Source organism: Pleurodeles waltl, chromosome 7 (assembly GCF_031143425.1).
Source record: "Pleurodeles waltl isolate 20211129_DDA chromosome 7, aPleWal1.hap1.20221129, whole genome shotgun sequence".
Lineage (NCBI taxonomy): Eukaryota > Metazoa > Chordata > Amphibia > Caudata > Salamandridae > Pleurodeles > Pleurodeles waltl.
Window position 1 is genome coordinate 127,966,891 of NC_090446.1, and position 19,421 is coordinate 127,986,311.

The 19,421-nt window shown below is 42.6% G+C and overlaps 1 protein-coding gene across 1 annotated transcript in view; it reads left to right on the forward strand.

Annotated features, from left to right (window-relative positions):
• NSFL1C (NSFL1 cofactor) overlaps positions 1-19,421 on the forward strand; it is a 66,630-nt gene that overhangs the window by 24,322 nt on the left and 22,887 nt on the right. The window contains exons 4-7 of the mRNA XM_069243296.1: positions 1,536-1,701; positions 2,592-2,684; positions 3,821-3,930; positions 19,161-19,298. Of these exons, the coding sequence (XP_069099397.1) occupies positions 1,536-1,701; positions 2,592-2,684; positions 3,821-3,930; positions 19,161-19,298 (507 nt within the window). The remainder of the gene's footprint in view (positions 1-1,535; positions 1,702-2,591; positions 2,685-3,820; positions 3,931-19,160; positions 19,299-19,421) is intronic.

A 19,421-nucleotide genomic window follows, 5' to 3' on the forward strand; every position in this document is an offset into this window, starting at 1 on the left:
CGCTTGCCTCTGTTTTCCGGATTTCTTTTCATGCCCATCACACAAAAACATAAAACAAAGTTACCTTGTGTCCCCTTCACTCCAACCATTCGCCTCCCCCTCACCTCCCAATCACAATTAGTTAATTTTGCTGCAGTAACAGGGAAGTTAATGAAGTAGGCGGGGGGGTGTGGGTGATACTTAAGTAGCATGTCCATTCAGGAGGCAGGGCAACATCACAGAATCCATGTCTTGTTAAAAAAAAAAAAGAAAGAGAGGAGAGGAGAGAAGGGGGAGGGAGAGAGAGGCAGAGGAAGAAGAAGATTATAATTATTAATATTACATTGTCTGCTTGTAAAATAGAAACCGCCAGAGCTTTACAGAGCTGCAGCATGATTAGTTGACCAGGACTAATAGACAATGGTGTGTTTTAATGATTAGCCGAATTCCTTTGAATAAGTTGAACTGTATCTCGGGCTGTCTCTTTAATGAAAATCAGGCCCCACACTTCGACTTGCCTGTTAAGAACTCAAGGAAGGGGTTCTTTAGGAACAACCTTGTTCACAGTGTGGACACTGTCCCTGGTACATGATGCCCTCTGTTAGAAGTACAGCTTTCTGGTTGGCTTGCTTTGGAATTGCATCGTACTCGCAGTACTAAAGCTGAATTCTGCATGTTTTTGGCCCTTTAAGAGCAATTAACGTTCAAAAGAAGGAGAGACTGGGTTCTTGAACGCACCCTCTAAGGGATGTGTATCTGTCTACACAAAACTTCCCCCTGCTGTATGGCACAACCTTGTTGTACACTTTACATATTAAAAGTATATTCTTATCCCACAGACGTGTACTGAAATCATGCACAGTTGATTGCTTCAGGTAACTAGTACAGGCCTCACTACGATTTTAAAATTGTTTCATCCTCAGCGGGGATGTTGGTGGTATTCCTTGAATATCCTGTATATAGCTAAATCTGTAAGTACCCATCTGTTTGCAGTGAATTCACTCTCCATTTTTGGTGTACAGGCTCACTTTCTGTGACAACTGTGCCATGTGACTTTGTCATATAAAAGATGTTTTGCCTGGCAAGTGGTTACAACTAAGCTTTGCATATCCCATCTTAGCTTCATGTCTTTCCCCAGGTTTAACACCTCCTCCCCCCAATACCTTTTTCTGTGACTTCTCCCAACAGAAAAACACATGCAGTTGTGTTTCTAAGCTTTAAACAACTGAAATCTATTTTCAGCTGCAAAACCTAGCAAGCCCCGCTGTTAAGAGAAGCTCATTTTACTAAGAGATTGACAAGACGTAGACCAGTCCTGGTTCTGCCAAGATGCCCCAATGGACGAAGGTCCGCTTCACAATTTCATGTTATATTTCTGTTCTGCCCTGAGAATATGTGTATGTTCTTAGGCTTAGGTTTCTATGCAAGTTTATTCCAGCAGTCTTCTCCCAGGAAGGGCTTGCCACTTCTCTTGTGGGGGCGTACGCAGGGTGGAGAGGGGGAATATGATGCTTTATTTTTTAACCAGATGAGGTTATTTCTGTTTCTTTCTGCAGATTTTACGCCGGGGGCTCTGAAAGAAGTGGGCAGCAGATAGTTGGCCCCCCACGGAAGAAAAATCCAAATGAGCTTGTAGAAGACCTATTCAAAGGAGCCAAAGAACATGGGGCTGTGGCTGTGGACAAGGCAGGGAAAGGCCCTGGTGAGAGCAGCCGGGCAGCGGTAAGGATCCAGGGAGCAACTTGGGACTTTCATTAGATGATCTTAACTTTTATCCCCGCCCGCCCACCCTTTTCCTCCCCGCCCGCCCACCCTTTTCCTCCCCGCCCGCCCACCCTTTTCCTCCCCGCCCGCCCTTCCTTTTCCTCCCCGCCCGCCCTTCCTTTTCCTCCCCGCCCGCCCTTCCTTTTCCTCCCCGCCCGCCCTTCCTTTTCCTCCCCGCCCGCCCATCCTTTTCATCTCCGCCATCCCATGCTGCTCTCTTCTCCTGTATGAGACTGGCACTAAGGAATAGGAGTGAGGTGCTAGGCCATTGTGCACTGGGAGTTGGGGTCATTTTTGAGACTTGGCAATAGAGCAAACATGTTGACTAGGTTGGAACATGCTTGTGGTTACTGATTTTTGTTTGAACCCCATTGTTCAATTTGTGCTGGTGGATGTATGTGGTGGACAGAAGCAGAGATTGAGCTAGAGGGAGAAAGGTGAAAGGGTGAACTTGACATAGAAGCAGGAATTGAAGGGTTTTGGAATCCAGATTTTGGAGTCTTGGTATTCAGTACCCTTGGCATTCAGCGGCACCACAGTGAGGCTTTAATAAAAACCATAAGCCCTGCACCTACTTTTACTTATACATTTTCAGGTTAAGACCTATTCGGACCTTTATGCTGAAATCCATCACACTGCTTTGGTGCTTTTGCTGTGGATGCTGAGACCTGCTCCTCTGTTATCATTCTAGTAGAGGGTTTCGTTTCTGCTTCAGCAAGTGCCAGTGGCCATGACATTTTTGGGTTTTTAAAAACCAGAGCCACAAACGCCACTAGAGTTACGCCCCGGCTTCATTGCTTTTCATAAAGTCTGTACTGATAGGAAACATTTTTTACTCCTTTTTGCAGCCTTTTGCTGGAGGCGGATACCGTTTGGGAGCTGCACCAGAGGAAGAGTCCGCGTATGTGACAGGGGGAAGAAAACAGCCTGGCAACCAGGATGTAAGTAATTCCCTTTAAGCAATCATCACTTTCTTGTTCCAGTCATGACACCCTTCTCCTTACTAACACTGTTCATTATGCACCGACTTGGACCCATGAGCCTCTTTCTTTGTTCACACATAGGTCTTTGTCAGTTGCATCTGTTCTGGTTCTTTTTAGTATATTGGGACTTATGTGGCTCAGCAGTTTGTTATTCTTGTGCAGCAAGTAGTCATTCTGTTCTTGTTCAGTGGAAGTGTGGAGGGAACCTTGAATACGTGGCAGATCATGGATGTCGCATAAGAAGAAAGGGTAGAAATGGAAATTCAGATTTTCTATGCAGTGATCACTAACGGCATTTGTGCTGAGAAACCAGATACTAAATGGAGAGAAAAGTTGGTTTCTCCGGATGGAAATCTGAAGGTTTTAAAATGCAGGTTCCCAGTTTGATAAAACTGAGAAACAGAGGTTCTGTGGTCCTGTTCACTCGACCTCCTTTTTGCATTTCTCCCCTCTTGGCATAATCCAGATGTTCTAGACTCCGTCAACAATAGTGAAACCATGTTTGTGCCTAAAGAATAATGGGATCTCCATTGCCTGATTCTCTTGCGGAATCCCCTCCGCAGATCTCGGGCAGTTAATGGTTGTACACAATGCAACTGCTAGGCAAGGCTAGTAGTATGTGACACCCATTATGACACACATCTTGCAGGCCATCCTAGTCAGAAAATGTATAGGCTGGTTTCCACTGATTTCCGTTACTATTGTGCACTCCCACTATTGGTGTTCTCATGCTGCTCCTATCCACTCTCCTCAAATCTGATTTGTTTTCCTTAGCCTCATTTTTCTCTTACACCTCTCACCTGTTCATTCTTTCTTTGCCCTATTCCCTTCTTCATGAATTCTTCCATTTCCCACCACCTTTTACGCCACTGATTTTTCTACTTCCCTCACACTTTTTACGTCTTTCTAACATCTACTTTCTTTCCTTGTGTTTCACGTTGATGTGCTACTTCTCCTATGTTCAGGTGCAGATTGTGTACTTATTTCCTCTGCACCACCCCTATCTCACTATTTCCCCTTTTGTATCCTCCAGTCTGATTCTCCCTGCAGTGGGGCTTGGCACACAGTTAAGAAATGGACTCATTCTCTTTCAGGTGCACGTGGTCCTGAAGCTGTGGAAGAATGGGTTCAGCCTGGACAGTGGGGAGCTGCGGAGCTATCAAGACCCCGCCAATTCCCAGTTCCTGGAGTCCATCCGCCGAGGGTACGAGTCACCTACGGATTGTTTTTAGGCAGCTATTGTGGTTTTTGCCATAACAGGGGATGAGGTGAGGGGTAGGATTCAGTGTAGCATGTAACCTTTAAATACCCTGTGAGTCAGTCTGGTGATGGTGAGACTGTTGATCATGTTTGTCAGAAGCAGCCTTTAGTGATGACCACTTCCCTTCTTGTGGCAGCATGTTGACTGTATAATATTTAGAAAAGCCAGGACTGTTGAATTGCCATCCTTATGTATCACAGCTGACAAAACAGTAACATGTTTTTGTTCTGCATTGTTCACCTGTTTTGTTCTTGAAACATTTTTAAGTTATGCCCCGTTTGATAGAAATTAATCATTTTCTTTGCCGTATAAGGCAGGGGCCCCCAATTCCATCATTTTCTTCGATTACACTGCCTCCGCTGTTGCACACCCCCCTTTGCTTAACTGTTTCTCACCCTCTTTCCCACCAGCCCCGCCCCTCCTTTTATTTTTGGATTGTTTGCACGTTTTCCTGTCTGTCCCCAACTTTTTAATTACCCCTACCCCATAACCTTTTTCTCACTATAATTCTCCCACCTCCACCTTTCTCACTTCTTGCTTTGCAGTTTGGTGTCTCTTTGGGAGGTGGATGAGGAATTTGCCTTTCATATATTTTCTGCTTCTTTAGTTCCTACATCATCTGCCTGCCTCCATTGACCGTTTGTCTTGACTTTCTTTCCTAGACCATCTCTCATCATCTCCCTCACTGCATTTTCCTCCTGTGTTTCTTTCTGCTGCTACTGGAAGTTGAAAACTGAAAAGAGTAGTCAGAACACTTGACCCCAGGCCCCTCTTTACTTTCTTGCCCTTTTCCATGTTTTTTTTTTTTTTTGTAAGTTCCTGGTTCTGCAGTTTTTGCTAACTGTAAGAATTAACACTTTTCATTCTTGACCTAGAATTGAACAGTTGAATCCAGAGCATTTGTTTGATTTTAAATGAACATTGTCAGGTGCCATTTTTTCCTACATGGGCATTCACAGAATAGTCATAATTTGTTATCACAAGAACATGGTTGTATTAAAACATTGCAGCAATTCTGATTTGTGTATACACAATAAAATGGAATAGCTGAAAGCTTGTTAATTTAGTTTATCAGTCTTGGAGCCATCTAATAACGAGGCTTTTTAAATATGAGTGCTTGTTGGACGATCCACATGCTACTCTCCGCCCCCTGTAAATCACTGCTGGGGCTTAAAGTCTCTTGTCCTCGGCACACTCTTCATTTAAGCTGTTGTTTTCTATTGTTTTGAGTAAGGGTGTTCAGTGCTACTGATTTGCATCTCCTTGTCCCAATTTGAGGGAGCACGATATTTAGAGGGGTCAGTATTAAAGTGGAGTACCCGATGTTGCATTAAAAATTGAAAGGATCGGAAATTCTGTGAGGTTGGAGTAGTGCTGTCTGTCACCATATCCCTGGCCTGCTCACATCCCAAATATTTTTCCCTTTTATTTTGTCTTACTGACTTATTCGGTGCTCACAATTCAATTCAACTGCAATGACATACGCCCACTCCAGATAGATCCATGCGCTCCCTATCGACATCCAGTGCCACCTTCCTCTTCCCCAAGCAAAGCCTCCTGAGAAAACACACCACTTGTGAAGACACAAAAGCCCTGAAAAATACACACACTGCACAAACCCACCTACACCATGCACAACCTCCTGTAGACAGCCCATTCCTTGTAGGTAGACACAGTCACCACAAGCAGAGTGATACCTTCTCCACATTAAAATGCTTGTGCACACTGCAGATAATTGCCTGCCCTGCAGCCACACACTGGGCCCATTTTGAGCAGCAGTTATCTACATCCGGTCTACCCTCAATAAAACCATTTCCCAAACAGTAGAGGTTACTGCTTGGATCAGGAGATGATATGGCACAGTTGCACAAAGTGCTGTTACAAGGGTGGGCTGGCTAGTTGGAATGTAGATGAAGTAGGAGAAGGGTCAACCACAGTCCTCTGCCCCATACTGGATGTAAATAAACACAACCCCACACAGACACCTCTGCACAGCTCCTCTAGAAAGAGAGCAGTGTTGCTGATGACATCTTGTCCTGCCTATTCTCAATGGGTCACAGTCTGCTTTGGATAATTCCAGATGCTTCTTTGTGCCAAAGTAGTCCGATATGACTCTGGTTATATAAACATCACAAAGCTTACTGCCCGGTTGGTGTTCGCTACCTGCAACTTGGGCAAAGTCATTTGTGCTTCAGGCAGTGCCTAATATGAAAGGTTTGTATAACATGAAAAACTGGCTCTAATCAGCACAGTAAGGTGCTGCACTGTCCTAATTTCTCTCACAAGCGCCACACGTAATTATGATGCAGCCAAGAAGCAATTTACAAACTCAAAGATGAAATGAAGGATGTTATTCCAAGTGAGAGTCTGTGTTGTTCGCGATGGGAAAGCTGGGACCTTTTCAAATCTTGAGATCTCTTGCACTATGTGTGTGGATGGAGAACTCATGACTGCGATCTGGCATGAGTGGGAAGACTGGTAGTATTGGAGATTACTGTAAGGATGGTAGATCGTAATGGATCAGCTCAGACACCTAATGAGAACTGCGATCACAGAATATGGAAAGTGGAGAGGCTCGCAAGAGGCTGACCCTGCTATAGAAGACTCAATGTGAGTGGTCAACTTGAGGGGATCTTTGCAGGTATTTTCCTTAAGCGGTTGTTCCAAACATGTTTTACTTCTCGGAAAGAGGAAGGACACATAATAAATTAGAGCTTGGATGCTCATTAACCTGAGATTTGTTTGGGGGTGGGGGGGGGGTCAGGTTGTTGAATTCATTTGGAAATAAATATCATGGTAATGATTGGCAGTCACTTGGGCAATTCTTGACTGAAAAGAGTAGGAGAGGGAAGTTGCTATCCCCACAGAGGGTTCACTTTATACAGTAACTTAAGGGATGTAGAATTTGTGGCTTGCTTTAAAACCGTTGATTGTATTGTTATGAACATTTCTGAAGAACATTACTGAGCTTCTGGTTCTGTAAGGCAGAGAATGTTAATGAAGGGTCAGAGAGTGGTGGTTGAGGTTTAGTTTTGAATTTCCTGGTGTCACAAAGAGTGGTAATGAAGTTTGTGTTCAACTGCCCATGAGAAACATGGTTTAAGATGACAAGTCAAATCCTGTGACAGACATACCTGTTTTGCCATAGAATGAATGATCTCTGTGATCATATAGAACATGGAGTGGATGTCCAGATGCTACAGAGATATAGACTGATCTAATCTTGCTACGAGACCCACTTTGTCAACCCATGCGGGATAATACCTGCACATGTACAATTCCCATTGAACCTTCCCTGTTTCTCTTTGACATATTCTGGGTGTAGGCACATGACTGTTGTTGTCCTGAAGGAGTATGCACAATCTGAGAAGGCAGTTGTCTTTTAGCTCTGGTGTTTATGCTCCATTCTCTAGGCAGCGTTATTTGTGCCTTTCTTCCTTCTATCTCTGTTTTGGAATTCAGTATATTTTGTACTGGCATCCTAGAGCATATCCCATGTCCCGTATCCCAACCTGCGATATTTATGGGTTCGACGTTTAGTGGCAACTGAGAGTGATTGTCATTGCTTCAAGATCCAGTGGCAGTCAACTTTCTGACCGAAACAAGATTTTACTTGGAAGAAAGCATAAACTTTGTTCAGCGGAATGACCCTGGTTAATGCATACAAAGTTGTCCTTACGGGGGAAGCCATTTCCAGAAATGAGGCCAAGCGTCAAGATAGGACCTCAACTACAACAATCTTTGAAGTGCAATTGGACTTCAAGAAATGTTCATGTAGATGCAAAGGAGGGATACCTTACCCTGGTTACTAACAAGGCCAGACAGCAGCTTATTTGGAACCCAGGGATGCCTTTATGAATTGGTAAGGGAGATAAATTAGGAAAGAGGAATAGTTCAGATGGGTAATAATCTTCAAAGACGGTTTAGGTGATACTGAAATTGTGGTGGCCATTGCTTGATAGTAGTAACGTTTGTATGGCACTAGATGAGGTGTGAGCACATAGAGGCCAGGAGGACTGTTGGTGAGAATAGAGGACCTTAGTCTTATGTTGGCTGGTCAGTAAAACACCTTCCCTGAACAGGTTCCAGCCTTAGTTCATTAAAGATCAATCGGGCATCGTCGGGACATGTTTGTGCAGCATATTTGAGACAATTAGAGAAAAGGCAGCTCCCTTCCAGTAATCTCAAGGACATCCACTGGGACCTTCACTCAGAAGCATAGTAAACCAAGATATACAATAAATAAAACATCTGTATAGGTTCTTTAATGGTTGTATAATAACCTACACAGAGCTTGATCTGTTACTGAAACTTTGATTGTTCTATCAGTAGATGCCAAAAAGGGATTAGGTTATTTGGAATAGAACTTAATCATCAGTGTTTTGGGAATAATGAACTTCAGACAGCATTATTTAGACTGCGTATGTTTGTTGTAACTCGATTGCAGGAGTAAACATGACTAGAGTTCTATCCTTAGTCTTCTCATTGTTGAGAAAACAAGATATGTGTATCCTCCAGGGGTGTGGAATTTAAGAAAATATCTACTTGTCCACTGGACAAGTTGCTTCCTAAATGTACTTGTCCCTTTGGTGCCATGTAGTGCGGCGACAAAGTATGGCAGCAATCTCATTTTGTAAGAGTTCTAATAATAGCCTCTCTGATTGTGCCAGGGCTAATACTATAGTAGGGCTTAAATACTAGCAATTTAAAGCCCTGCTATAGCAATTTCCTTATTTTGCCTCCTTTCCACATGTCTGCAGGCTGGAGGAAGCAGTAGGCAGTAGTTCCAGTGCTGGAATGCGTTGAGTCTGTGCAAAGCTACTAACTTGCATGTTTTAAGGATTTTCACCAGCTCTTCTCTAATCTTTTCCCGTACTGAGAAAGGTTGGAAATGTACCTCTGACAAGGGCAGAAGTAGAAGTTCTTCCAGGTTTGGAGGAAACAGTGGTTGGAGGGAAAGTGAACTTGTAAACGCTCAGTAGATTTTTGCATGAGCAAATCTACACATGCTTATATGCTCATACTAAAATGCAGTTTACAAATATTTTCTAGGAGTATGAGTTCCTGGTCTACATCTGTAAATTCTTGTGAATTCATGAAAGCCACTAATGCAAATACATATCCCAGGGGTGCACTTTTGTGACTTTCTTTAAGAATTGGGCCCCCAGTTCGGACTGGCGTTAACCAAGACATTTTGTTTTTATTCAAATTCTATTTCTCTCTCTATCCATCTCTCGACTGGCTTTACTGTGAGTGATGGTATTCTGCTCCTCCACAAAGAGCATGTTGGCACACAAAGTAGTTTTGTCAGCGCAAGGATGTACTGTGGCAATGTGTGCTTTTTGAACCCAAAACACCTTTTTTGCTTTTTGCTTACTTGTTTGTTACAATGGTGAGGGCCTGGCAGCTCCCACAACAATTGAGTGTTACAAAGGCATGTAAAACAAGACACTTATTGACAAAATCAAAAGACTGACAAAAATATTGGATAGGTTGGCTTTGTCAGTGCTTGCTAATTTTCATGTTTCCCATAATACTGTCTAAAATGGTTACACTGATTTTCCATTATTAATATTTTTTGGAAATACTAGCATGCATCTACACATTTTCCTGAACGCTGTTTCAAAGAAATAGTACCTAAAAATTCACAGTAATTTAGGAAGACCTTTTTATTCCTACTTGCTTTTTTCCTGAACACTTTATTTTAAAAACAAAGATTCGCCAATCTTGCCTATGTAAACGTTTGCATCTAATTAGAGAACATTCTGGAAGCATTATATTTGCCTTATATTGTTAAACTTTTCAAACATGTGTACACATTTTTTGTTATTTGTTTGTATTTTATTACAGGAACCACTGTCAGTAGTGCAGTGTGACCTTACAGCGTTTATTTAGAGAGCTCACTCTAATTATATAGGATTTGCATTAATGAACGACAAATGCAAGTTCGAACAACATTAACATATGGACACAAATATTACCTCAGCTGCAGACAGGTCCCTTCCCTGTAAAGTGACAGGTGAAAGGTTTGTGTTGCAGGGGGTTCGGCTGCTTGTCCCAAGGACAAAATAAACATGAAAACTTGTTGTCCTGGACCCCAAACAATATGTTGCGGGCGTCTGGCTATAGGAATTCCACACTCCTGGGGGCTCTCTTCTGCTGTTTGCTTTGTCCCTAGCCTCCTGCAGGGAATTAAGATAGAGTAGAGCCTGAGAAGATAGGATCTCTTTGTATTCAGATAATGTTCTTCTTTATCTAGTGGCTCCATGCAACACCATGTGCAGACATTGGAATGTATTTAGGGAATGTAACAGACCCTGTCTTTTTGATTAATTGAGAAAAAAGAAACTTGATCAATTATCTGAATGTCGTTTCTGGGGTACAACTGGCAAATTTACATAATTAGGTTTAGCTGTTACCAAGAGCGCAGATTTGTAGTTTGGACTGGCTGATTCAAGGAGGATGTGCAATATTGGAGGAGGCTTCCTTTCATCAGTTGCATAGAGTGGCTTTTTTGTGTGAAGATTGCCCTTCCCAGGAGTCCTGTTATATTGACGAATACCCCATTCTGGTTGGTGGGTGATTACGTTGGTGGGTACACTGCTATATATTGAAGTATATTGAGGGACGGAGGCCTAAGCAACCCAAGCATGGACAGACGACCATCTTGAATTTTCTTTGAAGGCATAACACAAGTGAGTATGATGGGAGTTATCAATCCTCCTTATTAAAAATTATCACTGGGCATCACAGTCTTTGTCAATGAATAGGTTTCTCACACAGTAGAAGCAATCCCTTTAGAAAGGACAAAATGATGTGTGGTAGAAAGCATTGCCACATTGGTTTTATGGATGCAGTGTTGGCTCCACCTAACCAGGACAACATAGTTGGTGACACATGCTTGGAAAACACCCACCTTGCATTTTAGGGTAGAGGGGGCATCCGATAAGGGAAATTCCACTGTGCTTGGTGGCAGGAGTTTGAGAAATGTGTCAAAGTTGGAGTGACTTAAAAAAGTGGAACTTATTGGGCCTGTCTAAACAGGATGACGTTTAGGCACTAGGGTAATGAAGACTTCCAATCCATTCCAACCAAAAGTGATTTGAGCAAAACTGAATCAGATACTTGATTATTTGGCATGGTCGCCGGGAATACACAGATGCACAAGTAAGACTACTAGCATTTTAACCCTTGGAGGCTATGGCTTGAACATCTCATAAGAGGAGCCATGGATTTACTTTGGACAAATGGGAACACAACATGAGAACAAAGGAGGGTCTGCAGTGGAAAGAATACCTGGCTCACCTGAGCTAGGTAGCAATAAAGTCTAGCTTTCATCATATCAGAGTTAAACTCTTGCATATACTGTGCTGCGTGAGATTCAGGGTAAACTTGATGGGCCAGGCAGACATGGCTGCATGCATAATGGGTTTAGAATCAATGGCATTTTCCCATTCCCTGTGGGACTGTTCTGATGTTTGAATCTTCCTGGACAGTGTCAAGGGAGTTCTGTCTGAGTTTGTGAGGACAGATATTAGGATGTACAATCTTAGGAATTTGAGGCATGTGACATACTTGGGACCACTAAGGCCTTTGTCAGGTTGGGATACATTTTAGCTGTTAATCAGCGATCCATACATGAAACACTTCCTTGGCTGCACATTGAGTATGTATCCTTTTCCATTTTAATAGTTGATCCAAAGTGGGGGATGTTATACAACCCTACCAGTGAGTTTCTTAAATGCGGTTAAGCTTACTTCTAGATTATCTCTTTTATTTGATATATATTTGACATAAATAAAAACCCTAATTACAGATTCCCCAAAATCTGTGTTATAGATATTTTAATGGGTTTCAAAAGATTTCTTCCAATATTCAAAGTACATAATAAGTTCTCCTGGATGTTGCAACAGCACTTAAGTATTATTGTACCAAGCAATGAGTAACATGACCTTCCAGACTCATTGAATGTATCCGACCCCAGTTTATTGTTATATACACGTACACAATGGTAAGCAACCGCAATAATTGACTAAAATGGTGAATACGGTCATCATTGTCCTGTAAAAAGAAACCATCATAAATGTGGGAGTTACAGATGACTGAGCTGTCGTCTTTGCCTCATGTACTTGACCGTTCTGTATAGGTTAACTGAGACCTGCGCCAAGTCTGAGCTCTAAAAGTAGTCCATTTGAATGTTCCTGAAAGGTCAAGAAGAGGTACACCTGAACTCCTCTGTGCAATCTTCTCCAAGTGTCATTTAACTACCTCTGCTTGTTTTTGTATTCAATACATATTGAAAAATATTGTTTCGGTATTGAGATGCACAGTTACGAGATGGGCATATTGCACATGTCCCTTGAATATTATTATTATAGTATTATGTTGCCCTTAATGTTAGGTCTGCGCTGTATGAAACCTTAAATAGATTACTAAAGTCTCCTGGACATCAGCTTGGTATTAATTGATGCAGGAGTCTCACACGAGGTTGCACACTCATCTAGTGTTGGGTCCGGAAGATTAAAAGTTGTTTTTCTTCTAAAAGTCTTTCAAGTCACAAGGTACTGTGACTGCTCCTCTTGCTGATAATGCACATCAACTCCATGATCAGATTTTCTTCCGTTGACGGGTCGTGTTTACACTGCTCTCTAGTTCAAAACTGTCTTAGCCCTCTTCTCTTTGGGAAATCTCTCCAATTTGTCAGTGTTGTTCATCGAATTCTATTTCTTTACATTCCGGGACGGAAGAAATCTTATTCGGATCGACACGCCTTGATTGAGGCCCTGGGGGCCACGCCCTTTGGGCCACCATTCTCTCCATTCCAAACCTCAAAGAATGAAATCCTAATGGAACGGACGCCTTTCTGTTTGTCCGAAGTGCCATTCAAAATTTCCGAGGACCTATCAACTCCATGTTTGTAACCTCTACCTGTTGCCGGAACATAGAGAAAGACTGCGAGGCCTGCCAGTCTTTCTGGTTGAAAAACACTCTGCGAGACCAGAGAGCCTAGAAATGCAGAGGCAGAGGTCAAGGACACACCAAAAATTTGTGGCCTTAAAGACATCATGTCTGACAACAAACAAGAGCAGGAGCTTCACAAGGCTTCAGCTGCTGAAGAGGTGGCCTTTTCTATCCAAGATTCCGACTCCAATCCGACAACTCCCCCTGCTGTGACCAAAAAGCCCACCAGCATGGAAGCAAAGGAAATCAAGCCACCTCTGCCCATGGTATGCATCGAAAGACTCAGTCGGATGCCCCGCCATCGAGCTTGACACTAAAATCTAAGCGAAAGCCTTCCACTTTGTTACTGAGCCAAACGAAATCAGCCTCAGCACTGAAAGCTTCCACTTCCCACTCAGCACCAACTGTCTCATCACCAAAAAGCCTCCCTGCCTCAGCACTGACAACTTTGACACCAAGAAGTAAGAGAGAGTCAGCATAGACAAAACTGAGTAGCTCTGTAGAATCAGTCCACAACATCCCCACAAGCCTATACTTCATAGGATGAAGCAACAGCTCTATGACCCCGCTACTGCACACATTATCACTCTGGGGGTGAATAAAAAAAATATATGTCCTCCCCATATGACAGAGTTTTTATTAAAGGTCACATACCTGCTGACTCTTTATTTTGTTATCTAATGCCAGGAAAAGAGCTAATTCGCAAGCTGCTTATGATGCACCCCCTCCTGATAAGGAGAGCGAGCTCATTGAGGCTTCTGGCAAGCGTGTTGCTGCTCAGGCAGCCAATCACTGGCGTATCCCCAATACTCGAGGTATACTTGCCAGCCACGATTGTGCCCACTGGGATGAAATGGAGGAACCTCTCCAGTACTTCCCAGAGGAGCACAGGAAAAGAGGCCAGGAAATTATTACTGAGGGGCATTAACATCCAACAATTCCATCCACTGTGCTTTACTCTGCTGTGTATTCTCTTGCTGCTGTGTCAGCAGTGTCCTTTTATGCAGACATGCGTGGCTAAGCAGGAGGTGTACACCAGACAATCTAATATGTACCATTTGATAAATTACATCTTTTTGGCCCACAAGTAGATCAGACTTTAGAGAAAATGAAGGACAATGAAGTGGCAAAATCCTTGGGGGCGCTCCAACTCCCTGCCTTGCTTAGTACTTTTCGCAGGTTTCAGTTTAAGACCATCTCTAAGCCCTCCACATCTGAAGCCTCATTGTCATACAGTAAAGTTCAACCCTACACATCCTCCCAAAGAGGATTTTACAAAGGCTCCTATAAGGGGGATAACTACAGAAGAAGGGGGAAAACAGCCTCCCCTCGAACCTCTTCCACTGCCACCAAGTAGTGACTCACTACACCTTCCCTCCGATTACCAAACACCTGTAGGTGGATGCCTTAAGTTACTTTGTTCTAAATTGGCAAAAGAATCACTAATGATCAGTGGGTTTTGGATATTATCCAACATGGTTATTGTTTGTCGCTCAGGCACACCACTCCAAACAAACCCCCTCACAAACTTTCACAGGACCATCCCACTCTTGTCAAACAGGAAGTGCAGGCATTACTAGCAAAACAGCAATAGACCAGTTCCTTTACAACATCAGGGTATGGGGGTATATTTACTATACGTTCTCATACCCAAAAATGGTGGTTCCTTAAGACCTATCCTAGATCTCAGGCCTTTAAATCATTACTTCATATCAGAACATTTTCACATGGTCACACTTCAGGATGTGATCCAATTGCTACAACAGGGTGACTTTTTATCAGCACCACATTTAAAGGATGCCTACTTTCACATTCCCATACACCTGGCACATCGCAAATATCTCAGATTTGTGCAGAAGGACAACACTACCAATTGAAAGGGCTCCCATCCAGGGTTACAACAGTTCCAAGTTCAAAGCAGCTCGCTTGCACTGGCATAAAATACATGTCTACCCATACCTTGACGACTGGCTCATCAAAGCCAGCAATCTCAAACAAGGTTTCCACCATACACAAACCACAATAAACCTACAGGCTTCACCATCAATTTTCAAAAGTCACATCTAAATCTACTTCAGATTCAGCCCTGCCTAGGGGCCATTCTCAATGCACAGTTGGGAATAGCCACCCAAATGCAGCAAGGGTACAACCTTTTCAAACACAGATTCCTCACTTTTGTCCCAATCACCCAGTCACAGTATAATCAGTCATGAAACTCCTAGGAATGATGGCTTCTTGCATGCAGTCCAAGGGTGATGCTCTGTGGATAAACTGTTCAGCGATATTTGTTTATGCCTTTCTACCTCCCTTTCCGCATCTGGTTTGGAAGCTCAGACAAACGTCTCTCACACTCATTCTAGTGGCACCCACATGGGCCAGACAATCATATTTCACCACTGTATTAGACCTATTAGTTTTGCCACATGAGACGCTTCCCTTCAACCCATACCTTCTCACTCAGAACCACGGTCAAATCAGACACCCAAACCCAAGGAGTTGAGTCTTGCATTTTGGCTCCTGAGGTCTTAGAATTTGGTTATCTAAACCTACCCCAATAATGTATGGATATTCTTAAGGAAGCATGTAGACCAGCTATTAGAGCATGCTGTGCAGCAAAATAGGCATATGTTGTGCACTGTTGCATTGCTGTGAGTTGGGACCCCTTCCAAGCATCAGTGCAAAATATCTTCACTTACAGAAGGCAAACTTCGCATACACTGCCATAAGGTTACACTTGGCAGCTATAGCTGCTTAGCTTCAGAACAGACAACATTCTACTCTTTTCAAAATTCATGTTATTAAAACTTTAATGGAAGGGCTTAAAACAATGAAAGTGCCAAAACTACCCCCAGTGCCTTCTTGAAATCTTAATGTGGTCCTCACTAGACTTATGGGCCCACCATTTGAGCCACTGCATTCATGTCCTTTGCAGTTTCTCTCGCAGAAATAGACATGCTTTACCTAAAGTGGTATCCCAATTTCATCTTAATCATACAATTGAATTGCCAGTCTTTTTTCCCCCAACCTGATTATGTTGCTGAAAGAGCCCTACACACAATAGTTGTTAAAAGAGCGCTTATGTTCTATATGGATAGGACTAAAATCTTTAGGAAGTCAAGACAACTTTTTATTGCCTTTTTTCACTCCACTACACAAAGGCATCCCTGTTACTAAATCCACTATAGCAAGGTGGATTGTCAAATGTATCCAAACTTGCCATGCAAAAGGCCATTACCTGTTTCCCCCTAGAGCACAATCAAATCATAAAACAAAGTGCATCTATGGCCTTTTTAGGTGACCTATCCATAGCTCACATGTAAAGCAGCTACATGGGCTACATCACACACTTTCAGTAAACATTACTGTGTGAATGTTTTAGCACTCCAGCAAGCCAATATAGGTCAGGCAGTGCTACGTACTCTGTTCCAAAATGTAACAACACCCACAGGACAATCACCGCTTTTTGAGAGGCACTGCTTTACAGTCTATGCAGAGCATGTGTATCTACAGCCACACATGCCATCAAACAGAAAACGTTACTTCCCCAGTAAGCATCTGTTTGTGGCATGTAGTGCTGTAGACTCACATGCGCCCACCTGCCTTTCTGGACACCTGTGGCTGTAGTAGTCTATTCTACATATTTATATGCATGGACACTTCATTTATATTATCTTACACCACACTCCATTCATAAACCACCTGCGGGAAAACAATCTGATCATGGAGTCGATGCCCATGTGCATTACCAGCAAGAGTCACTGTACCTCATGACTCGAAAGACTTTTTGAAGCAAAACAACTTGTAATCTTTTGGACCCAACACTAGATGGTGGAAGTATGCAGAGCATGTGAATCTACAACACTAAATGCCACAAACAGAGGCTTACTGGGTAAGTAACATTTTCCTTTCAAACTCCCAAGTCTTAGTAACTTCACTTTAACAGAAGACCGTATTTAAAAGCAGAGATATTAAACATTGAAGGGAAAGTTAGATCGAGAAACTAGGCAAGGGTGAAAAAGGGAGATGGGTTTCACACGTCATGCTGCCCAGAAGCTGATTGGAAACTGAATTCAGAACAAGCAAAGCAAATGCTGAATGATTTCTTCTTTATCATACTGAGGGTAGGTTTTCCAGGTATGAATGCCATTGACCAAACTAGTGACCGAGCTATGAGGATTCTAACGCTTGCATATACACCCAGTAGGCAATGACCAAACTGCAGTCAGTATTTCACCTTTCTTTCATGATTCCTTGAAATATGTGTTAACCAGAACATTTGTGTATATGGACAGTGTGGTTTGTACTGGAGTAAAATAAATTAGCCAGATTGTCTAAGATGGTTTTGGAATACAACTACCCATAATACCGATTGGGACATCTTTCAGCCTTGTTGTGTTTGCCTTTTAAGTTATCTAGACTAATCAGTAATATTACTTATACACACATATATATATATATATATATATATATATATATATATATATATATATATATATATTTGCACACCTAAAAGAACAGTGGCACATTGTGAAAATAAATGACTCCCCTATTTCATACTTTAAATACTCCTGTTGAGTCCTTTGGGGATCAGTACTGACCATAATAAAAATGAATTCTTTATAACCACTTATGGCCTCACTAGTAGCATAGCACAAACTTGGCTTACATGCCTCAAAGGATTGCCAGTCTTTGTTCTTAGCTCACATATATACTTTCAAAACTCTCCCTTTCATTATAGACACACTGAACATTTAGATGCCCCTTGGTTAAAGGTGCAGTGTGCCCTCTCAGACTTCTAAAATCATTCCAGATATTTTGTCCAAAAAAAGATTGTACACGCATAGGTCATCTTGAGACTGGAATTTGGGATCTCTGTTGTGGCATTTCTGCTATCTAGATTATTCTTTTAGGCAGTTGTGAGATTGATTAGACGCAAGAAAGTGTTTTCATATCACACAAGCACTTATCAAACTCATTGAGCTCCCGCTCCAAGCCTGCTGTCCCTTCAAGTCTGCTTGGATCATATCACAGCTCTAAAATGTAGCACCACTCACTGCCTCGAGAACAGACTAAAACTCTCAGGTTGATAGATATACCCCTGTGGCCAAAATAGTCTCTATCGGGAAACACTTAATTGCAGAACAATCTCTACATTAACCCACTCCATTGAGGTATCACCTGGAATATCAGAATTTTCTGCACAGTGTGTCACTTTGCTCTTGTTCCTTTTCTCTCCCTGGGGGCTTAGAGCAGCTTTCCTCTTTCCCATCTTGATAATATTTCTCTGAAACTGCTCTCCCTAACAGTCATGCCAAGGTTAGTTTAAAGAGCCCACAACACCCTTTAGGCCAGTATGGATGGGCAATGAAAGTCAACAGACCTGCATAGGGGGTCAAGTACGTGAGCCCCGCAGTTACCTGAAGTGTAGGTAACTACTTCAGAAAGTAGGGGTACTTGTTGTAGAGCCAAGAGGGGTGGCCCAGCCTCCTCTGAAGACAGACCTGGTCTTCGCCCGGGCACTCGCTCGAGTGTGTCCCCACCTGCAGGAGTACTGTGATCTTTTGTGGCGCATGTTTAGGGGGGGGATGGAGTGATTTCACCTCCCAGCTGCACGGAAGTAGAGATGAGGGTAGTAGGCCGGGCCCCTGCCTGGGAGTCAAATAGGTGAGCGTCAGAGAATATTTATTTCACATTCTCCAAAAATCACCTGAAAACTAATTTACTTCAACAGTGGCTGGCCATTTCCAGTGATTCAATTGCATCTATTCTGCATAAGAACAGCCACCCCCACATACATATACGCTGTATCAGTACTTTGAAAACCCATCGATATCTACAAGACCTCTATACTTGCACAACTGTAAATGTAATATTGCCGTGACTTGCACCATTAAACTGTAACAATTTCCTTGAATCACACATGTATGTACTTTTTTCTTTATAAGACCACTCTAAATTAAGCTTTAATGCAACATTTCTAATGCTCTGTGAAGTAGACTACCACTATCTAGAATTTTGAAGCCATCATAAAAAAATATAAGTACTTTGACAGTTATTTCTGGTTGAAAGCAGATCTCAAAAGCACGCCCCATGTCGTGCAATTGAAACAGCTTGATGTCTTCATTTTAAACCGCTGTTGGTGTCTGAGTGATTTGTGAGACTGTGAGTGGTAGCTTTGGACCTCAGTTTTACACACTACATTTTTATTGCAGAGAAGTCCCAGCTGAGCTGCGTAGGCTAGCGCACGGTGGACAGGTGAATCTGGATATGGAGGACCACCGCGATGAAGACTTTCTTAAATCAAAGGGCATTTTCAAGGCATTCACCGGAGAGGGCCAGAAACTGGGGAGGTAAGAACCAAGTTAAGGGCATGGTTAGTGCAGATGTGCTAAAGTAGAGTTTGGGATGGCAAGCAAGTGGGCATTAGGAGGTGGACATTGGTGGTGCAGTAAAAGCTTAGAGCAGTCGGATAT